The 19,577-nt window shown below is 41.0% G+C and overlaps 1 protein-coding gene across 1 annotated transcript in view; it reads right to left on the minus strand.

Moving 5' to 3' along the window:
• Positions 1-19,577, minus strand: part of LOC148015711 (keratin-associated protein, putative (DUF819)) — an 87,153-nt gene that overhangs the window by 14,730 nt on the left and 52,846 nt on the right. The window contains exon 3 of the mRNA XM_087665355.1: positions 7,866-7,976. Coding sequence (XP_087521481.1) covers positions 7,866-7,976 — 111 coding nt within the window. The remainder of the gene's footprint in view (positions 1-7,865; positions 7,977-19,577) is intronic.

Consider the following 19,577-nt stretch of genomic DNA (forward strand, 5'->3'; position numbering starts at 1 on the left):
TACTTAACCATGTGGTTAAAAATTAATCCACATGTTAAGTGAGGTTTCAAATATGCATGTCCTTATGACAGCCCTCCCCCTTAAAATCCTTGCAATCGTCCTCGATCGCAATGCCAAATGCATCAAAAGAAAAATAGTGGATTGGAATTTCCATAAGGCATCATGATTAACACAACATTGCGCACTGTCGCTTAACCATTCCATATACCCAACACATGCTGAAAATTACCATCCAATCATAACGTAGCATAAGACTCACAAAGAATCTTAAAAACATTGCCAGATTATCATGTGACATGTCTATTTCTCATGAGCTCAACTCATCTGGCAAAACCAAACCATAGCATAGCATAACCAGGCATAAACCACGGCTAAAACATCAATGGCATCATAACATATGGTGTTGTCCATGGAACCAGATATAAACCATTAAAAACTGAGCATAATCTGATCACTTGTTTATCTGAGAACTAATCACAAATGTAACCCCAAACTGACAACAAACTCATTGCAAAAAGTGACAACAATCAATGCAAAAACTAATACAAAACTTATCCCCAAAGTGACCATAAATGGTTCTCAAGCTAATCAAAAACTAAGCTGAAACTGATCAAAATATTTGTCTCAAAATTGAGGCAAAATTCATGCCAATTTGATCGTAAGCTGATGCAAAAGTATAGTTTTAGTGGCCAGGTGAGACTCATACTCATCTGCATATATCTCACACTGACTAGTACACTAAGTAGTGACCTCATGACAAACATGCTGTCATTGTAGTACCTTGAATCCACTACATACAAGAGCTATCCATAACTGGAGAAGTGAAAGTGCTACCTTCCCCTTGAGCATCAAGCAATACTTCAAACCCTTGCTTTGCTAAACCTAACGAAGCCTGTAACTAAAAGGTATCTAGGTAAAGTTGCAACAACTGAGGATGGTCTGTCAAGTCATCCTCTTCTATCCATTTGTGAATAATTCTGAAATTTCATCAAGTATCTCATGGAAACTTTACTTTTGATCTTTCTTTCCTTATGTGTCAAAATCTGCTTGGGTACTAAAATCTCATCCAACTTCTCAACCTCACGCTAAATTTTAGCAAACATCCTCAGGCACATCACCATGGAAAGACCTTAACAAATTGACATGAAAGACATTGTGTATCCATCAATGTGAAGGTAATTTCAGCCGATATACTACATCACTGATCTTCTCCAATACCTAGAAGGGCCCACGGTATCTCATACTCAACTTCAGATACAATCTTTCTTTTCCTTTCATCTTTTTCACCCTTGCCTTTTCAAAACGCAGCAATACATATTCGCTCCTACAAACTACAAAGTGTGGCTGTGGCAATCAGCTGTCCTTTTTTACTTTTTTTGTGATCTCTGAAGTGCATATTTTATATTTGCATAGACTACATCCAAGTTTTCCACATAACGATCAACCTTAAAAATCTTATCCTTAGTTTGCAAAATAGGTGGTATATTCTTGCCACCCTCAATCACCTCAAATGGAGCTTTGCTCATAAAACTATGCATTGTGTTGTTGTAAACAAACTCAACCAAGGGCAAATACTGCTCCCACTGTGTCTTGTGGTCTGAAACATAGCACCTCAAGAGATCTAACACACTGGAATTTGTTTCCTCAAATTGACTATCTGTCTGCAAATGGAAGGATGATGAGAATTTCAACGTGGTATCAATATTCTCAAACAACCCCTTCTAAAATAAACTGCTCATCCAAGGGTCTCGATCACTAATGATCGACACTGACATACCATGATACTTAAAGATGTGCTGCAAAAACAATCGTGCTATATGATCAGCCTTTATTTTCTTCCTCACCGGAATGAAATGGGCTTGTTTGCTAAACCTGCAAATGATAGTCAATATCGCATCATTCCCTGTACGTATCTTAGGAAGCTCAAAAATAAAGTCCATTGCAATGTTCTGCCAAGGCCTATCTGGAATAGGCAAGGGCTACAACAAACTCGACATCTTTTACATGTCATGCTTTATCTTCTAGCATACAATGCATGTCTTACAAACTGTTCTACATCATGCCTCAAAGCTCGCCAATAAAAAAAATGCTTCACTACCTTGATCATGGCATCAATACCTCTGTATCCTGCATACGGAGGAGCATTACTTTCATTGATAACTCTAGGTCTTAAACTACTTTGTGACACAGTCATCCATGCATCATCAAAAATCCATCTCTTAGCACAAAGTGTTCATGCCTTTGGCCATTGCAAAGCTGATTATAAACATTAGCAAAGTCCGAATCAGCAACATATTGCTCTTTCATTGCATCCAACTCAATGTGATAAACCATACTTACGGCTGAAATTTGTGGCTTACATGACCGTGTATCAGCCATAACATTCTTTTTACCATCAATATGTGCAATCTGAAAATGAAACACAGAGAAAATTTACCCATCTCATATGTTTCTCTGACAACTTTGTCTGCATTAGAAAATACCCCAAGTTTAATGGTCTGTCTACACTATAAAATCAGTCCCCCAACAAATAATGTTTCCACGTAGACAGTGCATGAATTAAGCCAAGTGCTCTTTCTCATAGACCTGCAAATTGGAGAATTCGGCTCTCATAAGCCACAGCTCGGCCATCCTGCATAAGAACAGTGCCATAAGCATTCGGGGATGCAGATGCAATACCAAACATGCTACATTGTGTCCCCGGCATCAAGCCAATGCTACCATACATATGGTTTTGCATATTTTCAGCCATACCCGAATACATTGGGTCTTGCACACCATCCATTGGTTGTTGCATACCATAGGGATTTGTGCCATACATTCCCATATGCGGTCCTTGTCCAACCATAGCATGAAAAATCATACTTCCACCAAAATATCTTGGTTGTTCCATCATAGCATGCATGCCCGGCTGTCCAAAATCCATTGGATTGGCACTTCCATGATGGCCTTGCATTTGCATTCCTTGCCCTATAGGTACCAACTATTTTATTTCATTAGTATCTTTGGGAGCTTCAAATGAAAGATTTGGCATTATCTTCGATGCATCTTGCTATCCCAAAAGGGGTAGAAGACGTCTTCTTCTTCTTGTCTTTTTTGTCCTTTGGCACATTCAAAAATTGGGTAAATTGAGGATCCTTTGCCAATTAAGCAAAGAGATTTGCTATTGTTCTCATCCGATTCTTAAACTAGTCATCAAATTCCTCTTCACTTTACTGGTCATCAGCCTCCTTAAGCCTTGAAAGCCGTGCATCTTGCACAACAACAGCATTTTCAGTTTGTTGTCCATATCTAAGCCTTGTCCAAGGTCAAGCATTGCATTTCCTTTAGTCCCATGTGAATGTTCATACTGAGAGGCATCATCACTGCTTGAATCCATTTCACTGTATAAAGACATATTGCTACGATTTCTCAGATAAGAGTACAAATCAGCACTAGCACAAAGCTTTGGCTTGCAATCAGATGCCTTGAGTCCACCAAATCAAGGGATTGAGTGGTAATCCCGGCAAGGAAACCATGAAACCAGTCTTCCTTTCATGGATGGGCAATAATTCCCTTATTACAACTTAGTTACAGCAATAACATTTATTATAAAACTGAGAAATGCAAAATAACTTACAATCTTGGACAATGGACACCATGTTGGCCCCAAAACTTGCGCCCCTTTTGGTATTTCTTTAACTTAATTGAAAAAAAAGTTGATGTACAATGGGATTCTCCCAATCTCTTTCGGTATTCCAACTCCCCTTGCTGTCCAAAATGACCAACAAGTCTTCAATCTAATTTGCCCCTTTGATTCAAGCAATCAATTGGCCTTCACCCGCTTTGATGGAGATGGAAAATTCCCCAAATTCATTGACTTGCTGGTCCCTCCACTTGAATTTGACTAAAAACAACTTCAGCCCTCTTGAATCCAAGACTTCGAGCTTCTAATTTCTAGCACGCTTCCCAAGGCTGCTACTAAACCTTAATTTCTACTGCAGATTAGGGTTTATAGCAAAGAAATATGACATTTCTCAACCTCTGGTAATCTCAATGTTGTAATCTTCGGAGCAAGGTTATATAAAGGCTGGAAGATGAGAGAGAATGCTGAGAAAAGAAAAAGTTCACACTTTCTTCGTAAAGAACTAAAGAAAATCTGTCATTTACTATTAATGCTCTATCTTAATAACATATAGATGTTGTCGCCTACTGTTGATTGGTCTTGTCCTGCCTCTGGCTACCTCAAAAGATCCTCCAATGGCTGCAAATCTGACCAACAGCACCTCCTCCCTCTCTCTTGCAAGTTGAATACACTAAAATGTCTCTCTCCAACATCTAAAGACATTTTTCTATCTTGCATGGGCATTTTTGACAAGTGGCAACTTTCCCAAATGGTTTTTCCAACGTTATCCATAATTAAAAATTAATTTTCAATCTTTAAATATTGAAAATTAATCTAATAATTATTTCGATACCTTGAAAAATAAATTGACTGACCAATAATTAATTTGGCTAGACAACTTCCATTCTCGAGAGTCTTTGCACCATCTTTAACCGTCAAATTGGCGTCAGGTGCCATTAAACGCCACTTCTCTAGTGTTACCAATTGGTACTTATGGCCAAATGAATGGCCTAGGTCAACAACTAGCATTAGATACCACCAAGTACATGTAAAGCATAACTTATAGCAACTTTTGCCTTTGACATCTCGTGATTTCCTGGAGTCCCAAGCTCATAAATATACTCTAACCCCAATTACACCTCACATGTGCAACATTTACTTAACCATGTGGTTAAGAAATAAATCCACATTTTAAGTGAGGTTTCAAAAATGTATGTCCTCATGACAGGTAATATGTACGATCTTCAAAGGCATGTTGAGAATGTTTCTCAAGGTATTCGTCAATGACTTCATGTGTCAATTCCAGTTGGACCGAGCAATTAGATAAACTAAGGTAATGTTTCACTACGCTTGACAATAGGAATTGAATGACTCTTATTCTTTCAAGAGTTTCAAACCTACCTACAATGGAAGCTCTCTCTCATATAGTCAGCTTATACTCTAGCTCTATACCGTCTATTCCTCTCCTCTAGGCTCTTACTCCTATGAAAGGAAGAAGCAAAGAAAGCTCATAAGGTTGTGGTGGGACCAAAGTTTTGTGCTAGTACACTTAATGCTTTGAATAATTAAAGTTAATTATTAATCTAATTACAGTGAACACAATAAAATGAAAGAAAAACAAAAGGAACATACGAAAGGCATGAAAACGCAACTTTTCTCCGTCAAGTGGCCATAGTTATCAAGGAACATCGGTCACCTACCATTGCTCATTGTGGAGTTTCTATTGTTGATCATGTTGTTTTCTCAGCTGATGAAGCTATTCCAAGGGAGTGCTGAGTTGTCTAGAGCCACCCTGGAACAACCTGAGTAGTCTCAGAATTATTTTGTGCTTAACTGGGTTGTTGGACACACTTTGGGAAAGATCTATCATGAGTAGATTGGCCTTCTTACATCTCCATGGAATTCTAGATGTTTTACATAGATATGGTGTTCTTGTCTTGGCTAGTGAGAGAAGCTAGAGACAGATACCTGACCACTACTGTAAGTAGTACTAGATTGGCTTACTGAGGACTGAGTTTGGAATGCCAATGTGTAGGGCTTTCTGAACATGTTTCAAGCAATTTAATGCTCATAAAGAAATATCACAAGGGGCGCAGGCTTTGGGGGCCACCATTGTGGTTCAAGGCATCCTAGAGAGATCTGCCAACAACTTTTGTCCGATGGGGTTTTCCATGCAAGATCTGGAGTCGCACACATTGACCTTCCTGTGCCTCTATCAAATTATAGTTGTGTTACTTGGATCTGTTGTTCTTGGTCTTGGTTGGAGAGTGCAGCTAGAGATAGGTATTTGAGCACTGCAAATCCGCAAGTGGTTGTACCAGTTTGGCCTACTAAAAGGCTGAGTTTGGAAAGCCAGTGAGCAGGGCTTTTTGAGCAGCAATCATGGTACTGCAAGGGATGCCAGGCTTTGAGGCCAATTTTCCTTTGTGTTTGGGGGTAGGAGCATCCTAGCTGCAGTATTTCATCTATTTTTCTGTTACTAAATTTCTGCTTTCAAGTTCAAGTGCTTTCATCTATTTTTCCTTTCTGTTTGGGGGTATGAGCCTCCTAGCACCAGTATTTCATATAGTTTTCCTTTGTGTTTGTAGGTAGGAGCATCCTAGCTCCAGTTTTCATCCATTTTTCTGTTATTAAATTTCTGTTTTTAAGATCAAGTGCTTGCAAGTAAATTTACTATATTTTGATTCACCAAAGGCCCATTTCACATAGACTTTGGGGATGGTGGTGTCATAGCTGAGCCCTGGCCTGTACCTACCATGTGATTTGTGGCCACATAAAGACGGCACTTGAGGCTCTGAAATGGCCTTCACTCACATTGGGATACATAGTTGTATCATCCACCAACTCTTAATGACTCTTAATCCAAAAGATCATCATATCTAAATCCTCTAATGCTAGTCAATCTATCCACTAGAAAGGAGCTCATGCCTCTGCAACAACAGGAAGAGGAAAAGAGCAAGAGGATATCCATGGCTTACTCATTCAATGAATAATCAATGCCTCTCCTCTGGCACCAACACTAGCAAGAACCTAGAGGAGTACAAAGTTGTGACCCCTCTAACCTGCTGCTTTGGGAATGATGTGGATCAATGGCTCAGACAGCATCTGAGGTGTCTCCTAATGCCATGATCTCTTGAAAAGCTGAGGCTGTGCTAGCAATATCCTATTAGTTTTCAAAGAATTTCTGTCTACATCATCTCCTAGGCACTCCTTGTACAACTGTGAGGACTATTGCTAGCTCCTCCTCCAAGAAAGGGGCCATAAGAGCTGCCTTCATGTTTGTCCCCATCAAAACTCAGTAGTCTAGTCATAGAACCATGAAGGAATGTGGCGTAGTTTGTAGCAACCTGTCCAACCTCCTATGGACAGTGAGACCATTAAAGACATGTATTTGGTTGTTGACCTATTGCTACCATCAAAAAGGGATTGACACAAAAACCTACTTAGTGATGACACGTGTAGTACAGAAGGCCTTATAGTCGTCACCAATCAACACTGTCCAGAGCAACCGCATGTCATGTTAGGAAGAGTGCAGATGCAGCCACGTTTCTGTTAACATTTCCATCAGTCACTTACTGGAAAAAAATTAATTCGTTAATTTCTATCTTCCTTTTCTCAAAGAGGAATACATAAAGGTGTGAACAGCCTCACTTTTTGTCCTCGGTCTTGTAGCAGATGATTGCAAGAAGTAATCAATGTTTTCCCATGAAAACAATAACAAGCAAATCTCTGACTGCTCAATCTAGACTGAACCCTTGCCAAAAATCACCTCATCAGTCAACAACCTAATTCAATGTCTGCTCCCACAAATTCAACAGGAATGAAATACCAAAACAATGATTAATTTTCCTCTTAAATCCACAGAAAAATCCAAACAAGTTGTTGAATGCATTTTCCTTGTGCGCACAGAGTCTGCAGCTTTGTTTATAAAATTATTGACGAGTATTGCAAGAAGCAAGGACTTGTACAGTATCTGAATTTTATAAACATGTACATTTCTTGTGAGAGTACACCAATGCACAACATCCTGTGTAGCAGACTAAATGAGGCAAGGTAGAGACAACATTCAGGACCACAATTTAAGAACACAAAATGTAAGCATAGCTGTGTGTTTTTATGGCATTGCTGGCACTGTTTTATTAAGTTAACAATCTGAGACATAAAAGCATAGCTCTGTGTTTTACTGCATTGCTGGCACTGTTTTATTAAGTTAACAATCCGAGACATAAAAGTAAAGTTTTCTAGGGATCAACAACAGTACCACCACCAATATGCCTGCTCATCAAGGCTGCTGCAATTTTCCACCCATCTGAACCCAATGAGCGCAATGGGACAATTTTCATGGCTACAAGTGTTCCCACCACTGTGCTCACTGCATTTAAGAAATACTCTTTCAGCTCACAATAACAAAGAGTTCAAACTGCTGTTACCAACACTTCTAAACTATAGATTCAAGCAACAGGAAAAAACCTGAATAATAACAGGAACCATTAGATCAAGATGGAACACATTTCAGACGTAAAAGTATGAGATCAACTAAGAATCACTTGAAGACTTGCATGGCACCTTTGAAATGTATATGCACAGATTCTCAAACCGTTTTATAGCTCTACAGAATACAGACATGATTGAGACCTGGTACAGCATACATTGTCGGCATGTGCAATCTGTTTCTCCTTCAATTAAACTCTACTTATGAGTTCCAACTATTAATATTGCATACATATTGTGCAGTGTCTGCCCTCTGCCCTTAACTTCCCACCTTGACACAATTTGTGGTTCGTGTCTGGCAGGGATCTTATGAATGGGGCTCAGCTATTGTTCTTAATTGGAGCTCTAGTGCTGCTATGTAGAGACTTCTACCTTGAGGGGGGAGTCTACTCCAAGGGCAGTGGAGAATATACCAGTCACCTATCATCTCCCCTCCCCGCTGATGTTTGTTCAAATTATAAGATCCCTAATTAAGCAGTAGTAATCAAAGTGTTACAGATTTCCCTGCATGTTTCCCACTTACAGCTGAAACTCCATGATGAAAGCTGCTTCATTGCAGGTGTGAAGATCTGCTTTGGCACCCCTAACAGCATGGATTCAGCTATGTATAACTATCGCCTGTCAGTGGCAACAAGTACAATGGCCCAGTCTGTCTTGAACATGGGGGATAAAAAGGGCACTCACCTGTGGCAGCAGGGACAGATCATCACACTTACCCGGAGTCTCTTTGGTCATCTAGAGCTCCTCTGCACTTCTGAGAGCCTATTCTTCTTCATTACCAATTGATCCCACCTCTCAGTTCTCGCTGCTAAGAAAATCTCCAAAATCAATCCATACAAATCTGAATCAGATCATTAGGTGCAAGAATCCATAAATTAAACATAATTCAAGTTATTACAAGAACTTGAATCAAAACCAACTTATGCATGTATGGATATGCCTGGGAGTTCAATCAGATATGCACATTAGATTGATACAGCTATATGCTTCCATGTGCCCTGGCTAGATTCCCCTGGCCCCTCAAAAGAATGGCTGATTGCTTGGTAAGATGTAAGAAAACCTACACATTTTCACATGTTATCACAGATGTATGCCATTTTGGACATCACCATGTCATCATACATGTAAGCATAAAAGATCAAAACCTCCAAGCTCTTGATGCACTTTATCTCAAGTGATTTATTGGCTAGCCCATCTACAAATAAATAAAAGAAAACAGACTAAAGTCAATGTACTAATATTGATTATGGTAAACCTAAGACTCCGATTTCTGGTATTGTCAGATCTTTATGATCCTGTTTGAGCCAAAAGCTTCTTATGAATCCAGGCCAAATAATCAGTTTACTTGCAGATTTTTCTACTAGGGAACTTTAAGCCCCAAAAGTGAGAGGAAAATACTCATCTGATTGCATTCCTTACAAGGATCCTTTTCAGGTTTATTCATCTAGAACTCTTCTGCCACTCATGCACAAAGAGCTGTGTATGATAAGATCCTTCTCACCACTAGGAGACATTGAGTTCCTGCACCAGAGAAGAAAAGACTATGCCATGCCTAGGAAGAACCCTGCATTTGATGTCCTGAAAGGCGCATGTATGATCCCAACCAAATGATTGCCAAAGCAGCATGAGCCAGAGCATACAACTGAACTGAAATCATTCAGATCCCATCTCCTTGGCCTCACGTAGACCCAGCAGTAAAGCTACAACAATCATGCTGTAGCAGTGTTCATTGTTGTTCCTCCATATAATCAGCTAGTCTCTTTGTTTTAAGCTCATCTTAGTAGTTGAATACCAAAAGGCTACAAACTTCCTCTTCTCTAAACAAATCATTGCAACATTATTTCCAACAGTACTGAGGCCTCAAAGACAGTGCTTCCTACTCTCTCTGGTGATTAGCGTGTTTTTAACTTTGTTGTCCACCCAACAACCCCTTTTCCTCTGCAACCTCCCTATGAGCTATTGGGAGCATCGTTAAACCCATGGCGGAATTCTCGGAGCATTTGCAAGTGTTGGGAAGTACATTCGGTTTTGCAAAGAAAACACTGAAAGTGTACGACACAACTAACACACTATGGATTCAAGCCTTGAACACAAATGCAAAACACAAAAGAAGGAGAAGAAGAATATGATGAATGAATAATGCAAGAGTGCAATGAATAATGGAGGAGTGAGATAGAAATGAAGAATGCTCAAGGAACAGAGGCTGTCCAACCTCTCTCTCTCGTGGGAGCAATATAAGGGAAACTGTTGAGTGTGCTGCAGCTAAAGGAGTGAGCAAGTGAGTGAGAGTGACAAAGAGAGAGAGTACAATATGATTTTGGGTGTACCAACAATGTGTTGGTACACAAAGAATAAAATGTATTTATACTTAGGGCACGTAAGGGTGCATTCACAATGTACAACTAAGTAATACACGTGTACAATACAAGGAGGTATGCTGCTTAGACTTTTAGTGAGAACATCTGCAGGGTTGTCCTGTGTTTTGATCTTAATCAATGAGATTAGACCATCTTCTAGAATCTGTCTGATAAAGTGATATTGCACATCTATATGCTTTGTGCGTGAATGATATATGGCATTCTTAGCCAAATACACAGCACTCTGGCTATCACACCCCAACACTCGAGTACTCATAGACATGCCAAGATCCTCTGCAAGTCTGCTCAATCATATAGCTTCCTTGGTAGCTTCAGTAACTGATATGTATTCAGCTTCAGTAGTACTCAGTACTACGACGTTTTGCAACCTGGAGCACCAAGAAACGGCCCCACCAGCAACTGTAAAGACATACCCCCTAGTGAACTTGCGAGTGTCCAAGACACCTGCCATGTCATCATCACAATAACCCTACAGACTAAGTGCACCCTATCCATGTGAAAATGCATGGAGCTAGAGCATGGCTATGGCGGATGAAACACAAAGACAACGTTCATGATGACATAGATTAGATAGACCAACTGTTACTCAAGTGAATTAGGTTCGAAAATAGAAGCTTGGACTCATAAACACAATCTTGAGTATGACACTGACTATGAATGAAAGGACAAAGTACAGTTGTATTCAATCATTGAATGATAAGAAGGTACCTCACTTTATAGGCTCATGATGGTTTCCTTTTTCTCCACTGTGCATATGGGATTCAGGATATCTCTTCTTGGAGTATACATCATTTGTCATTTCTCAACCACCCCCCTCAAATGATGAGTCCCTATAGTTGTTGGCTTCTTGGAGCATATATCATTTGTCATTTCTCAACACCCCCCCTCAAATGATAAGCCCCTACACTTGCTAGCTTTTGCCCCCCCCACTACATGGTGACATGGCCCGAGAGACTAGCACATAGGCAGCCTAGTCGAGTTAAAGCTTGAAACTTTACATATTTAGCAAGGGTTTTTACAAAGCAAATCCACTAAGGAAAAAACAGAGATCCACTATGGGAAAAATCATATGAAAGATACAATGAAAATTCTTTAGAACAATCTGTCAAAGTTGTTGATGAAAGCAGAAGCATCTTCTTCTTCTTCTTCTTCTTCTTCATCATTCATAAACTGCTTCTGGTAATGATCATTCTGCATCTACTGTGCTCTTTTCTTGTGGAAATATTCACTGGTTGTATGGCCAGTCTTGCCACAATAATGACATATAATCTGATCCTTGTTGTTGTTGGTGTTGAGTCCTCGACCATGGCCTTTTGCTCCATAAGTGCCATTGGTGTACAAGAGACTCTCTTTGGTGGTGTGTTTCTTTACATCCTTGCTTTTAACTTTGCTTTCTCCATCAAGTAGTGAGTGCTCAATAACTTTAAGTGAGAGACTTGAAACATTACTTAGGGTAGACACAAGATTCTCATATGGATCCTTATTTACACTTGCAAGCAGTACGGCTATTGCTTCATCTTCATAAATATTCTTCTTAAGAGTTGCAAGCTGGATTTTTAGACTATTGAACTTGTTAATGTGTATAGTCATGGAAGCACTATCTTTTATATCCAGTTTATAAAATAGCGTGAGTAATTTTACCTTTGAATTCTTTGCTTAGGTACCAAAGATCCTATCAAGTTCCTCCCAAGCAGTTCTAGCATCTCTGATGCCAAAGATATGATACAACACATCATCACTTAGTCCCCAAGCAATGATGCCTAGCGCCTTGTTATTCATCTCCTTCCATTCTTTGGTTTTTTATGGAAGGATCCCGCTTTCTGAATCTTCTTTCCCGCCATCTGTATCACCTTCATCATCTTCAAAGAGATCCCAGAGGTCTTTCCTCATGAGGTAGTACATGGCATTTTCCTTCAAGGCATGGAAGCCTTCTCCATTGAACTTTGCTATTTGTTCAAGCTTTGTCATTTTTTATCAACTTTAAATAGTTGAGATAATACCAGAAAGTGAGTTACCCAAGAACACAAGTAGATTAGTGCCAAATAATACTAGTTGAGTATCAATGGATACTATGCTTGAGCTTAGTGTTGAATATCGTTGATTTCTCATGAACTTTGTGGATGACTTCTGAGCTTATTCGGGCACTTCCAGATCTGTAGTGAGCTCCAGAGAGTGCGGCTCAGAGATTAAAATCACTGTAGATGATAATAGTAAGAGAAAGTCAAGCTTTCAGTTTTCTGGATATGGCTACCAACAAACAAACAGCTAGGGTTTTACTTTGTGTGAGTAGCAGAGAAAGAATTTTAGGAAACCCTCTTGGGTGAGATTAGCCCACTTGGGGGGCTACCAAGGCCCTATAGTGGCAGCAAAGATTGCGTCGTGTGCAGGTCAAGATGATGCACAAATTGCTGCTCAACACAAATTGCGCCAACTCTGGAGGAAACGTCAATGTTGGCCGCTGTCGCCAGTTATGTTAGGCTTTGAGGTTTGAAAGGGTGCGCCTTGACCTCCAGAGGAAGTCTCCAAAAGGATGCAAAGCCTAAAAAGACCTGGTTTGCTCACAATACCTTCTCCAAGGAGATAGGTATAACAATCTACAAGCACACATAGGGACAGCAAAAGTGACACAGAGATCCTTATTGAGTCAGGAAACACTTCTTCAGAAGGATGTTTGACAAAATTTGGCTTGTGAAGGAAGATCCAAGAGCTCAAAAGCAGGGTAGGTGTAGTCTAGCTATGGCAGCCATGAAGGTCAAGATGAAGTTGAAGTTGAAAAAACGGAGTCATAAGCTGGATGTAAACTGAACAAAGATCATCAGAGGTGAAGAGAGACTAGGGAAGCAGTGTATAGAGCTCTAATACCATATGAAAATGCATGGATCTAGAGCATGGCTATGGCGGATGGAACACAAAGACAATGTTCATGATGACATAGATTAGATAGACCAACTGTTACTCAAGTGAATTAGGTTCCAAGATGGAAGCTTGGACTCATAAACACAATCTTAAGTATAACACTAACTATGACTGAAAGGACAAAGTACAATTATATTCAATCATTGAATGATAAGAAGGTACATCACTTTATAGGCTCATGATGGTTCCCTTTTTCTCCATTGTGCATATGGGATTCATGATATCTCTTCTTGGAGCATTCATCATTTGTCATTTCTCAACAGCCCATTGCAAATACACTTTCTTTGTGTATCTTTAGGTATCAAAGAATACATTTGATAGCTTTCCAATGTGGTCTGCCAAGATTTAACATAAAACTACTAACAACTCCCACTGCATGAGCAATGTCTGGACGAGTAGCAACCATAGCATACATAAGAGAGTCACAAGCTGATGCATAAGGGACTCCCTTCATAGCATTTGCTTCCATGTCATGTTTTGGGCTATTGGCTTTACTAAGCTTAAGATATGGAGGTAAAGGCACCCCAAGAGGCTTAGCTTCCAGCCATGTTAAATCTGTCTAGTACCTTTTCAATGTACTTCTCTTGGGATAAGAAAAGCAATTTCTATGTTCTATCCCTGTGAATCTTCATGCCCAATATATACTCTACATTCCCCAAATCTTTCATAGAGATAGCTGATTTCAACTGATCTTTGATAGCATCCAAGCTAGTCTTTCTTTTCCCAGCTAGCAACATATCATCCACATACAAAACAAGTATGATGGGGTTGCCATTTATATCCTTTTTTATATACAAACAATGATCTGCATGGCTATATGTAAACTCATGAGAGAGCATAAAAGTGTTAAACTTTTTGTACAATTACCGTAGTGCTTGCTTCAGCCCATATAAGCTGTGTTTTAGTTTACATACCAACTATTCTTTTCCAAGAACTACAAAACCCTCAGGCTGTTTCATGTAGATTTCCTCATCAATGTCACCATGCAGAAAAGCTGTTTTCACATCCATTTGGTACAGCTCTAAGTCCAATACAGCAATGAAAGCAAAAAGCACACGTAGAATGGTCATCTTCACAACAAGTGATAAGACCTCTTGGAAGTCAATCCCTTTTAAATGTACATACCCTTTGGCAACCAATCTTGCTTGATTTACCATACCAAACCTCCTCAGGAATGCCATTACTTAAGGACCTGTTTGGAGAGCAGATGCAAATGTGAACCGCAATTTTAAGTGCCTCTCCCCAAAATTCATGAGGGAGATAGCAGTGGACAGCATGCACCGCACTCTCACATAAATTCCTATTGTATCTTTCAGCCATCCCATTTAAAGAAGGGTTGTAAGGAGCTGTAAGCTCCCTCTTGATTCCATGCAAGTCAGAAAAAGACTTAAACTCAGTAGATGTGAACTCACCCCCATTATCAGCTCTCAAGCATTTCAGCTTTCTACCTGTCTGAGAAGTCACAAATGCATGAAAAGTTTAAAAACAACAAACACTTCACTTTTCTTTTTCAATAGATAAGCCCAAATCTTCCTTGAAAAAGCATCAATAAAAGAGAAAATATGCAGCACCACCCAACGATTTCACGAGCATACTACATACATTAGAATGCACTAAGTCCAAGACATTGAACTTACGGGAGACACCAAAAGTAAAAGGAATTTTTCGTTTGCTTTCCAAACTCGCATTCATTACAAAAATCAAGTTTAGAGCCTTTTCCATCAACCCTCTTCAAAGAGGTAAGGACATCAAGTCCTTTCTCGCTCATATGGCCTAATCTCTTATGCCACAACTCCAAATGATAGCCAATTTCAGCAACTACAAGAAACTTGCCATTCAAAGCTATGGCTAAGTGCATTTCTTAGCACAAGAGTGCCTCTTTCCATGTAACTCCTTGCTTGGAGTGTTTTGCTATGATCAATGAAGGCAGTTATGGAAAAGTATATCTTGGAAATAACCATGCTTGTAGCATTGATGGGGTAGGCACTATACACTTGTCTTTGGATAATGGGCAAGAGCTTGTGTTCAAAGATGTCAGATATGTGCGTAGGATCAAGAAGAGTTTACTATCTATTGGTCAACTTGACTTGCATGGTTACACTACACTGTTTGGTGGTGGTTTGTGGAAATTGAAAAAAAGTGGGAGAGGATCTAGAACCCTAATTTTCTATAAATTGGCAGCCAGCCCTCCACTCTTTTACAATCTCGTTTTTGCAAGTTTCAAGTGTTACCAACTTGCTGCCCACACCCCAGTCACGGAGGACATCTCAGCCCTTGCTGTCCATCACTATTCCCTACGGCCTGGCGCTTGTTTCTAGCCCTCCACACACCAGCTTGCTGCGCACACCCCAGTCACGGAGGACATCTCAGCCCTTGCTGTCCATCACTATTCCCTACGGTCTGGCGCTTGTTTCTAGCCCTCCACACACTGATTGCTGTTTTTTCTGCCTAGCAATTGATTGTTGTTCATCTGCACTGCTATCATACAGCCTGCCACGCCAGCAAACTGCTGCGTTTGCAGGCTCCAGCTGTCGCCCTCGCAGTTTTCTCTCCTGCAGGCTGTCCTGCCTGTGTTTTCAGTCTTTCTCTCCTGTAGGCTCTATTTTTAGTCTTTCTCTCTCTTGCAAGCTGTCCTGCCTGCATTTTCAGTCTTTCTCTCACTTGCAGGCTTCAGATCTAGCTTCTCACTGCTACGTTTGTTGGTGTTCGACATCCAGAGGCTGCCTCGCTGCGATTCGGGATTCGTTTGGAGTACGACACTCTCCAGCTCATTACCCCTGCCTTGATCCTAGAGATACAGGAGTTCAAGGTTCAGTATTCATTCACTACATAGTGTGTTTGCTGCATGAGCATCGTATTATTAGTAGTCATATCATTTCATTTATTCATTGTGTTCATTGTCTTTGAGTTACTTTAACCCTAACCCTAACTATGTTCTTTTTTATCAATCTGTGCTTTGTCGTACAGTTTCTGTTTCTATTTCTGTGTTAGGGTATTTTTCTTTACATGGTATCAGAGCCTGGTACTCTCCGAGAAACCTAGGCCTTTGATCTAAAAGCTCTTCGCAAGAAGCAAGAACAATAATAGATTCAAATGACTTCGAACTCATCAACACCGATTCAATCTCCAGATCAGCCTATGCCGAGAACCGAGCGAGAGTGGGCCGATCAGCTTGCTCCACAAAGTTCCGACATGGTGGGAGAAACATCTGAGTACATGGAAGAAAAGATAGGCAATCTGACCTCTGAGGAATATAAACTGATCATAGCCTATCGACAAAAGAAGATTGAGGAGCTCGACCGAAGGATTGCCCTTCAAGAAAAGCTTCTAAATGAAGGTATGCATGGATTTCACTCTTCATATGTTGCGCCTAAGTCTGATGATGTTGCAGGGCTGTCGAGACCTCCATCAGGGATGGGCCCCCCTCTTGGAGAGCAAGATCCGGAGCATGTTCTATTTTTTCAGACTCTTCCGTCCTCTCCGGTGCAAGGTACTTTTGATTCGTCTTTTGTGCCTTCTTCTTTTACCTCTTCTGTTTTGCAATATACTGGTAGAGATCATGTGGACGAAAGAGTCCAGTCTGTTGACTACGGACAAGGTCCTCTAGAGGACTAATTCTTGTATGTTAATACACGTCGCGAGGATTATAAGAAAAAGCCAGGTAACTCTTCTTTTGTCCTTCCTTCTTTTCCGTCTACTTCACATAATCAGAATGAATTTGGTGTTCCTTTCACTTCATTACATGGTGTATCATCATCTTCACAGTTTCATTTTCAGTCTTTAAATGATAAAAATGAACAAAAAGAATCTACACCTCATACATCTCACTTTCAAAACCCACCTATCCCACCACATTCTTCCATTGCTTCACCACTTCCATTTACACCATTTACATTTCCATTTCAGACACCTCATATCGCACCGCACATCACACCAGGGGGTTATGGAAACATAGGCACATCCTTTAGGACCTCATCCTTCTCTCAGTCGGGTGGTGTTCCACCTACCTCATATACACTTTCGAGATCATTGCAGCCTGGGTATCCCACTTAGTCTCTTCCGAATGTGAATCAGTTGCCTCCACAGTTTGCCTCCATGGCATTGCCTAGTGGACCTTCTGGTCATAATGCTGTCCCAGCCTTACTTTGGACAAGGCTACTGTGTCCCAATGCCTCCACCTACACCGGCACCTTATGGAAACATTCACGTTTCAAAGCCTCCGCATCAATCGATACTCATTGGACACTCACAGCCCACTTCTGCCTACCCACCTCTTCCCCCTCCTTACTCTTATCAGACACTCTCACCTCCACCATCTTTCCCACCATCATCTTACTCCACCCACTCGACACCTCATGGTTCTAGCTCATCTTTTGCCAAGAATGCATTTAGTGATAAGACTCGTTTTAACGGGTAAAACTTTACTACTTAGTCGAATTTGATGAGACATGTCCTTGATTCACATAACCTATGGGATCTAGTGTAGGCGTTGGAACCCCAACCCCATCCCGCATTTGTTCCATACGAGGTTGTCTACTTATGGAAGGCTAGAAATGCCTCCGCTATTGTCGAGCAGATGCAGGGCTTATTGCCAAAGTTTCATTCTCAGGTTCAGCATTTTGACTTAGCGTCAGAGCGATTGGCACACTTGACTGACCACTATGCGGCTCGAGATAGGACCCGTCATATTAATCTTGACCATGAGCTTTAGCTTTTTAAAATCACTGACCGGGATGACTTGAAAGTCAAGTTGGTTGAGTATCGGCATCACCTCGCTAAATTCTCCACTACGGGAACTCCCAAGTCCTCTGACGATCAAGTCACATTGTTCCTAAATAAACTCCCCAAGAAATACTTCAATTTTGTGGAAGGAATAGTTTCAAAGCCTACCATGCCTACATTCTATGAATTTGAGTGTCAACTGTTGCGTTACGCACGGTTGTTCGATCAGTTTCATATGAATTCCTCTTCAGAGGGGGCTCTTCTTGCTCATTCTCAGAAAGGGCAACAAGGGAAGGGCAAACGAAACCAAGCCTTCACTCAAAATCAAAACCAAACTCAAAAGCTAAATCAATCTGGGGATTCTCAAGGAAACTCCCAGTCACAACTCAAACCTAGGTGGCAGAATGTACCTAAAAAGAATAGGTATTGTCAACATTGTCAAAAGGCTAGTCATTTTGACGATGAGTGTCGATCAAAGACACGAGGCACAGCACCAAAACCTAAGTCTCAGACCCCCCACCCCTCAGTCGGCGGGCAACCCCAGTAGGAGAGATAGGGTGATGGCAAGGGGCAGTTTAAAGGTCAAACTCACACTGCCACCGCACAGTCATCTCAGTCGACAACGTTCTCAACTCCAGAGGGCTTGTCTGACTGGTCTGCAGAGGCCCATATCGTTTCCATAGAGACATCAGATGCAAGTCTCGTCCACATCTGTGAGTTGCCTCCCAACGAGGTTACTGCAGAGGCCCACTCGTCACAACCGAGCACTTCAGGTCCAGTTTGGATTGTGGACAGTGAAGCTACACATCACATGACTCCTATAGAGGACATTTTCCGTACCAGACCCCCTTCAGTCGGGCAGGTCCGTGTAGAAAATAACTCCTCGGTTAAGATTTAGGCTCAAGGTTGCATCAATTTTTCCACTGACAAGGATCCAAATCTGACTTCACTGGACAATGTATATCATGTCCCTCAGCTTGGGATGAACTTGTTATATGTTCAACAGCTTTGCCGGTTGGAGCGAGCAATTTTCTTTACAACAACCTCAGTCGAGATCCTTTACTTTCTGACTGGTTTAGTAATTACTCGCGGTGAGGCACAGCCTAATGGCCTATATCACATGACACACTTTCTGATCGAGCCGACCGCCGAAGGCTCCGTGTTCCATAGCTTCCAGGCCTTAGCCATATCTCAGGAGCCTACGCACAATTGAGCGTCTTTGGCATTTTCGCTTAGGGCATCTTGGTTATGACTCACTTTATGAATTGCCACGCCGTGAGCTGGTTGAGGGTCTTCTATGCCTGAAGCTAGCTCGAGATGTCGGTGAAAGCCTGTCAACTCAGAAAGCAGCACCGTACCCCGTTTCCTCAGCAGTCTACACATAGAGTTGAGAAGCCTCTTAGATTGATTCACGTTGATCTTTGTGGACCGACATCCACTGCTGCTTTGAACAGCGCGCTGTACTT

This window comes from Lygodium microphyllum, chromosome 24 (genome assembly GCF_053477565.2).
Source record: "Lygodium microphyllum isolate KBCC chromosome 24, Lygodium_microphyllum_v1.1.10, whole genome shotgun sequence".
NCBI classification, from domain to species: domain Eukaryota; kingdom Viridiplantae; phylum Streptophyta; class Polypodiopsida; order Schizaeales; family Lygodiaceae; genus Lygodium; species Lygodium microphyllum.